The 8,277-nt window shown below is 36.5% G+C and overlaps 1 protein-coding gene across 4 annotated transcripts in view; it reads right to left on the minus strand.

The window, feature by feature from the left end:
* Positions 1-219: 219 nt before the first annotated feature.
* Positions 220-8,277, minus strand: part of WAPL (WAPL cohesin release factor) — a 65,588-nt gene continuing 57,530 nt past the window's right edge. For 3 of the 4 annotated variants that reach the window (XM_017807083.1, XM_017807082.1, XM_017807081.1), the window contains exons 15-19: positions 7,536-7,697; positions 6,168-6,375; positions 4,943-5,031; positions 3,811-3,906; positions 2,503-3,458 (exon numbers count right to left, since the gene is read on the minus strand). In XM_017807083.1, coding sequence (XP_017662572.1) covers positions 3,393-3,458; positions 3,811-3,906; positions 4,943-5,031; positions 6,168-6,375; positions 7,536-7,697 — 621 coding nt within the window. In that variant the 3' untranslated portion in view covers positions 2,503-3,392. Of the gene's footprint in view, positions 3,459-3,810; positions 3,907-4,942; positions 5,032-6,167; positions 6,376-7,535; positions 7,698-8,277 lie in introns of all 4 variants that reach the window. The other variant, XM_017807084.1, reaches the window with a different exon arrangement.

Genomic DNA, 8,277 nt, shown 5'->3' on the forward strand with positions numbered 1-8,277 from the left:
TCAGTGTCACCACATCGTGCCAGATCACTTTGCTATTATGCAAATCAAGCATTTCAGACAGACTGAAAGGGAAATAATTTATGTGAGAGGCTATGACTCCCAAATCTTCTGCAGAAGCTTCACAATTGTCCTGTTAATCTGAAAATTCTGACGTCATCTCAAAGCATCCACACACAATGCTTCCATTACATAACTACCAACAAAATAAACAAGAGGAAATACTTTTACCAGATTTTTTTTAAACATTTGCTTACACAAAGCTGCATTTGCCTCTTACAGTACCACATACCAATAACATACCACTCAGTATTTCAAACTCCAGTAACGTTTCCTTTACAGCACAGAAATAGTTACATTATGCTGAAGCTTGTTGAAGTGGCAACGAGATGACACATCACATTCAACTCACTTAACAGCTCATGAATTATTGCATATTGTACCCGTATCAAGTTGTACCAATTAAGGAAAAATCCATGGGAAAAAAAAAATCCATCAGGAAATTAAAGCATCGTTCATATTAATCGAGAAACAGAGCAACGCTCATGGTAATTTCCTCATTTTTCACTGAATAAAGAAGCCATTAACATGCCCCTTGATGTGAAAAGTACCACCAGAATAAGAACTGCCCCATTTCCCCTACGCTCTACCACATTTTTGTTATTCTGACTATAGCTCCTGAGAGTTGTTACTGAAAGATCAGTGGCAACTTAGGTAGAGAACTTCAAAATGCATCAAGAGACGCAGTACATCACCTCCAGAAAATGTCCAGGCTTGGCTGGTTTGACTGACCACAGCCTCAGGTCCAGGCACTGATTTTTGTTGTCCAAACACACAAGAGAAAAGCAAAGCACCACCTTCAGGATGCTCCACTATTATTTTTTGTCTTTTTTTTTTTTGTCTTTTAGCAATTTACCTAACACTGCCTTCTTGCTGCAATCACTCAGAGGAGTGTTTTATTGCATGTTAAAAGACAAGATATGTATTGAAAGTAGCAATTTTATTTGAGTTAAAATTATTTACAAAAACCCAAAGACATACTTCATGAAACTGGTACAAACTATTTTTCCTGCCGTTGGCTTTTGCTCCAAAGATCACAGCTGAGAAATACTGTATAAAATAAAAATAGGATTGGATTCAGAAAAGTACTCTACTGTTCTAATTTCCAATTGAGAGTATTTACACAAATATTTACAGTGGAAAAAAAGTTACTTTAAAACTTTAATTTGCAAGTTGGCCTCAAGTACCCTTTAATGCAGAGTTATTTGAGGGTCTAACACACAAAAATGCACTGCAGTTCACAGGGTGATTTCTCCCCCCACCCTCAAAAAAAAAAGTATCTGCATTTGTCAGTGCTTGACAATTAGTTACATTTAAAAAAAACTGTTAAACACTGAGGTAAATCAATTCCCAAACAATTACCAGTGTAACGAAGAAAGGTAGTTGTCCCTGCTTTTCCCCATCATCACATTTGGATTTTCTTTTCTCTTGCCATATCTCCACAGAAAACCATACAATCAATTTGAAATTCCATTATAAGTGAAAATCTCTAAAATCACAAAACTAGATGGGCCAAATATTCAATCATTTCCTCCTGATACAGACCATTTACATCCAGCTTCTCCCTCTCTCTCAATACTGGTTTTTTGTTTTGTTTTTTAACGAAGGGGAATACAACCTCAAAAACTTTTCTAAGTTACACTGATACACTAAGTTTTAGAAGGTGATGAGAGAAAATGCAAAAAAATATGACCAACATAAGATTTTTGCCGCTAATCAGTTACTTCCTTACAGAATTCCCAACAATCTGCATTATCAAAAATAGGAAGACATAGAAGGCAGCCACTGTATGTAAAAAATTTACAGCTGGCACTGATACAAAAGCACAAGTTCTTAACTTTATACATGGAGATAACACAAGATCTAAAAGCAGGTTAGATTTCCTGTTATTTCCTCCTCATTATACATAGAACTAATATTCTTATGGCTTCAAGTTTTACAAATTCATGGAGTAACACGATGTAACTACCTATACAGGTATTTAAAAATGTCAGCGAAGCAGATCTCAGAACAGTCTGCAAATATTCAAGACCACCTTAATAAAAATAATTACCAATTCTGTTGGTCTGAATAGTGAGTGCAAGAAAAAAATTGCTAAAAAAAGTCATGTATTTTCTGGGATTCTTTGTTCCACTTCAGTCTTCAAACACAATGCTTTGCTGTGAACTAGACCTCAGACTGAACAAAATCTTAGCTATATCAGCAATTTAAGGCTTTGTGTTGTATGCATTTCAACTCTGTCATACTACAGAAGAATGAAATAGAAAGATTATGTCAGCTGGAAACATTAATCCCCATTGGTGTTTTAGCTTCTTAAAAATTCTTCCCCCTAAAGCATCCAAATTCTCTGTACTGAACATTATAAAACACGCCTTGAGTTCTTCCTCGAAACAAACTAAAACAGCATTTCAAAGTTTTTGCTTATTAGAAGTGTAAACTACCCTGGGATTAAGCATCTTTTTTTTTTTTTTTTTTTTTTAGTATTTTTTTCCTTTATTTCATTTGCTTTTTTAAACAGGGCACAACTTCTTACAGTCCCTATTTCTTTAGTGGATAACATACCCTCAGAATGGCTTTGTGTGGTGCTGGGGCTGCATGCTTGGAACTACAAAGCATTATGGTCTGTCCCGTTACAGTACATGGGCCGTGGGAGTTGTAGAACTGAGAAATAGTTCAACGACCTAATTTCAATCAAAACAGTATAAAAAATAAACTATCCAATCCTCGCCTCTTTGGATTCCAACAAATTTTAAATATAGACAGTAGTTAAAATCACAAAAGTATTTAAAAATTTATATTTTATGATTTTGGAATTATCTAGTAATAAAAAAAGCAAGAGCAAATTAAACTCAAATAGGAGCGGTGCTGCTGTCCAGAACTTCTTTATTAGAACATTTGTTTGATACCTCAGTAGCTAAGCTGCCTTTGCACCTGGCTGGCATGAAACAGTGGCTCAACAGTAAACAGCAGTTGCACTATCAGCAGCAAGTTTTTCCCCTTGAAACTTGTCACGAACAAAGCAAGAAAAAAAGATAGGGAGGGCAGACCCTGCCAAAAATATTTAAATACTGCACTGCATCATAAACAGCAAGGTTTCTTTATTTACTTTCCTCAGAACCTTTTTCCCCTCATTTTTGATAGTTGCAGATTGATGTAGTAACTGTCTTTTAGAAAATGCTGAATGCATGGTTAAGAGACCAGGTAGCCTTAAAAATCCGAACACGAATGACACAGATGAATGCTCTTGGTATATCCTTCAAGGACTTCTTTCATGACTTCTTCTTTTGTCTAAGGGTAGCTCCAGCATTAGAGTGCCTGCAGCGGAAGTTAAGTATCTAGCAGTGTTCCAAGTATTCAATCACCCTAGAGATAGATTTCTGGCCTGTTGTTCCAACAGCACACTGGAAATGTAACAGAAAACAGAAGTAACAAACAAGCATTTGTAACACCTTGTTAAAAGATTTGAGAGCTATTCTCATTTCACAATTTTAGTGTTTACAATTATATAACCAATAAAAGCAACTAGGGGTCGGGCAGACAATCAAAAGTATTTTCCTGACCAATCACAATATAATGACAGGCAAAATTACGACAGTCAGATGGGTCTTCAGTATTTAAAAAGGGAGTATCATCGTGTGCTCTTATCAAGAGAAAAACCGAAAACTTAATGCTTTTAAAAATGGATGAAATATTAACAAAAAACACAATTACAAAAACATCTACATACATCAATTTAAAACATATATTACTTACAGTAAGGTTCATAAAACTGAGAAATTTTTTGAGCATTTCAGTCATTATCGAGAAGTCCCCTTCAGGTAAGTACTCCCTCACAGTAGTCACATTGATCTAAGAAATAAAACAATCTTTTTTCATTCGGGAAACATTTTTCTAACACAAACTATAGTACTCTGCATGTGACATGCAATAAGACAAGCATATTCAGAGGATTATTAAGATGGCTTTTGCTGTCATCTTTATGATTTAAGTCTCTTTTAAGCAATATTCATATGCTTACTGTGTTTATATTTCTAGACAACAAGAATTGCGAAAATATTTTTTGTTGTTGGTTTGATGGTTTGGGTTTTTTCCCCTTAAAAAATAATAAAAATAAAAAAAGGACTGTCAGACCTCCCCAGGACCCACAAGATTATCAAGAACTAAAAACCCCACCAGATCACTCTTCTGACTTGGAGAGACTCTCCCTTTACAACTGTTAAGGGTTGAGAATTACTGAATTTATTGTCAGTCTCACTCCAAACACTAAAACTGTACAGACACTAATCAGTACAAAGGCACAGAACAGCACCTTAAAGACCATTTCTGCCACCACAGCAAATATAGTCAAGCCTGAAGGCAGGTCTGAACCTCATTTTCATTTGAGCACATATTTGACAGGAAACTTTAGGAAGTTCTCAGCCATTAGAGTTCTGTACTTTTAACTTCAGCTTTCTATTACATATTTCCAATCTGAGGCAATCATCTTGAACTAATATGGACACAGACAATTTCATGTAATTTCAATGGAGGAAAAAAATAAAGCAGACGGATAAAGAATAAACAAGTCTGATGGTAACTTGCTTATTTACTGAGAAAGCACAGGCTTGCCAATTTGCCTTTCCAAAATAAGTTCTTTTGCTGGCTACAAATAAGGGGAGAGAGGTGAAAGAGGTTAAATATGCTTTTTGAAAAAGCATACTGATGTTCAGAAAATTTGTTTTGGATGGAATATGTCTGGCAACTTTTCACAAAGCTGTATACATCAACGTAGCTTCATCAGTGTACTTGCTCACATTGAAGCCTAATTTAACCAACCCCTTTCAATACAGGAAATTATTACTTCACTAAAAATTATACTGGACTTAAGAGCAACTTATTCCCTTACTGGACTCTCCTGGCAGAGACAGCCTAGAAGCAATGCTGTGTACGAGGCCACAATGCAGTCTTCCATGTGCTTCCCAGCATGCTGAAGAGCTGTAAAAAGAGACAACTGAGTGTATTGTATTCTCTAACCAGCTGCTATCTTTTACTGCTTCAAATACAATCTTTCATTATCACTTTCCAGAATACTTTTTTCTCAAACAAAACAAGCTCTTGGACTGAGATTTCAGAGGCAGGAATCAGGAAGCACCCTACTTACTGACTCAGTAGCACATTCTCGACAAGAAAAATGGTTTTCATTCACTTTTAACTCATTCTGCTGGATAGTATTTTACTGTCTGCCATTTCAATGTGCAAACTTGATGCTGAACACACCAAACTACCAGTGTAAATGTTTCATGTGATACTATAAGCCAGTAAGACTTCTACCCAAAGCAGTTTACAGCATTAAGGACAGCAGATATAGCTTTTTTTTGCTGATGACTCAGCATTTTTTGCAAACTACAAATAACTGCAGACACCAGCTGGTGGAGCTACAAAAAGGAGGAAGAATATAAAGCAAGATTGGAGAAAGTAATATACCACACTTATGAACAAAAGACTAAAACACTATTAGAAATAATACACTACACCTACATTTGGAAGATTAAAGAAGGACTGATGTTTCAGACCTGATACATTTTCAAGAGACAAACTACATCACAACTTAGAGATATTCAAATTCCTGGGACAAGCTACCAAAGATGTAGCACATGAAGGCATTACACAGATACCTGAGATACCACTGATGGAGTGAGAAGACAGAGAAGATGGGGACAGAGGAGGCACACATGCAAATAGGGAGAGGAGGGAAAAAAGCTCCAACCCTTAAAAGTAGCTTAAAACAAGAACCCTGGGAAACAAAATTAAGGCAGATAACTTAAAAGGACAAGGTTCCTAAAAAGGTTTGGGGGTTTTTGGGTCTCTTTTTTTGGGGGGGTTTTTTGGTTTGTTTTGGATTTTTTTAAGAAACTGATAAAAGGTACTATTAAATAAATAAGAAATAACAACATTTCTTCCACTTCTCATACTTCAGCTCTAAACTGCTCCTACTTATGGTCTGTGGCAGTTTCACCTGGAAATCTCAGCCCAAGAGACTGCATGTAGGTGGGAAGCAGAGGACAAGGTGGACTTCATGCAATCACACAGTTCTTTGCCTTCGCTGAGCTCATCGCAGCCAGACAACGTACCTTTATTAAGATCAAGTTCTTCATCATCTTCTTCCTTCTTAACCTTCTCTTCAGTACTATCTGGCTTTTCTGTGGAGACCCACTGGATCTCCCCACTTGTCTCCTGCCATTCCCCACTCTTATCATGCTGAGCAGTAGGAGCTTCTTTAATCAACTCGTCTGTCTGGCTCTCAGCCAGCTGTGCCGCTCGCTCACACTCCAGGAAGAGCTAACGGGGAAAATTTCAGGACAATTTCCATTACAGATGAAACCCTAAACACACTGAGTTAATACTGGAAAGTTTATTTCCCGTTCACAATTCACCCCTTAATACAGTTAGTCTTCAATACTTTTCTTAACAATAGCCTTTTCTTCTTCAAAGGAAAATATAATCTGTCCCAACAGCTCCACAGCAAGATCTCCCTCCCCAGTGTTGAACCAGCTGCCAGGCTCCTCTTGGGCACTGTAAATGTTTCATTGCTTTCTTTGAGACATGGCTTCAAGACTAAAAGTTGCCATAATTTCCTCTCCATCTCTGTTGTCTACCAATTTTCATCTTCTTTGGACCCTAGCTACACACTCTTGGCTTTCTTAGCTTTTACCTTGATATGTAAAAAGCAAAAGTATGAAGGAGTAATTTAAAATGACTTATCAAAAATGTGAATGAACCAGTAATCTCATATTGTGCATTTATATTCTGTCAATTATTTTCCAAATAATAAAATGACCACTTTTAAATATTGCCAAACTGTATACATTAAGATATTTAATATCATTACTTTTATTGTTGGTTTTTTTTGTCTGCTGTTGGACAGTTATTCCATATAGTTAACAGAACTGCTAAAAGCGACCACAAAATTAACTACATTGAAATAAAAAGTTTGTCATTTCCTTTCCAGTTTTTCATTTTAGTTTGCATGGTGGAACTCATTCACCAAAATTATTGGTGGATTTCTTTTTTTTAAACAAGCCAGTCAATACAGTGTTTAAGAATGCTGTTTCACATCCATAATAATTACATCTGTATGTAAGAGAAAAGTAGCTTACAGTTTTTACAGCTGGCTTAAAACAAAAGTCAAAGTAAACCATTTAGGAACAATAAAACTAGAAATAAATTGTATAGTAACAAAAAAGCTTTATGGACATGAGAGCAGCATTTGGATGTCTGTAATAATGATACCACTGTCTTTTACCAGGAAAGCTGTTTCTGTAGTGGACAGTATGGCAAAAGTCACAATTTTGAGCAGCACCCCTCTCCCCCACTATGTTGTATTACTCAAAATACTGAACAGAAAAAATTCTGGCACATCTTCATTTCTGAGTTCTCCCTTCTCCCTTGACAGTCTGCCAATGAGAAATGGCAGCTGTTAGAGGACAAGCATTTCTTACCTGCACTAAAGCCTGAACAGCATCAATCTGTCCAGTTATCTTCAGGCTCTCGCCTCCTTCGCCCGTGCACAGCGAGTCAAAGGAACACGATGTCTCCATATTGACGAGACAGTGCCTGTTCCGGGCACTGTACTCCACCAGATTGATCAACAGACCCAATCCCTGCAAGAATTAGAGAGTCAAAAAGGATTACACACATTAAAATAAGACACTTCAGCAAAAAATGTCTTCTTTTGTCCTTATCTGAGGATACATAACTTACTAACACACCCTTATGAAACAGTCTGAGAGACAGAGGGAACAGGATTTAAAGAAATACAAGGCAGAGATCCCTGTACAGGAGAACTTTCATAGAGGCATCTCCGTTTTTCCAGTTCTGAACATGAAAACATTTCTGGAGCTGAGAATTTCTTTGCAGGTTAGGGATTCATGTATCCAACCTTCAGACTACATTCTTAAGAGATCCTTCACATACACAATTTCGCTGTTGCTATTTAGGCCACACTGGCCTATTTTACATAAACTGAGGTAAATTTGACAAAGCCTTTATCTTACACAATAACCAAAGTTCCAAAGTTGAAAAGATCTTTGAAAATTAGTAATTCACAGTCTTATTTAGCTAAATCTCTTTGTTCACCAAGCAGTGCACTTTTTTCCCCACCAAACACAGCAATAAAAACCTCAAACTCACCAAATCCTTGCAGAAACTTTAAATACCTCACTAAGTGTATATATATATATA

This window comes from Lepidothrix coronata, unplaced genomic scaffold (genome assembly GCF_001604755.1).
Source record: "Lepidothrix coronata isolate B3197 unplaced genomic scaffold, Lepidothrix_coronata-1.0 Scaffold17, whole genome shotgun sequence".
NCBI classification, from domain to species: Eukaryota; Metazoa; Chordata; class Aves; order Passeriformes; family Pipridae; genus Lepidothrix; species Lepidothrix coronata.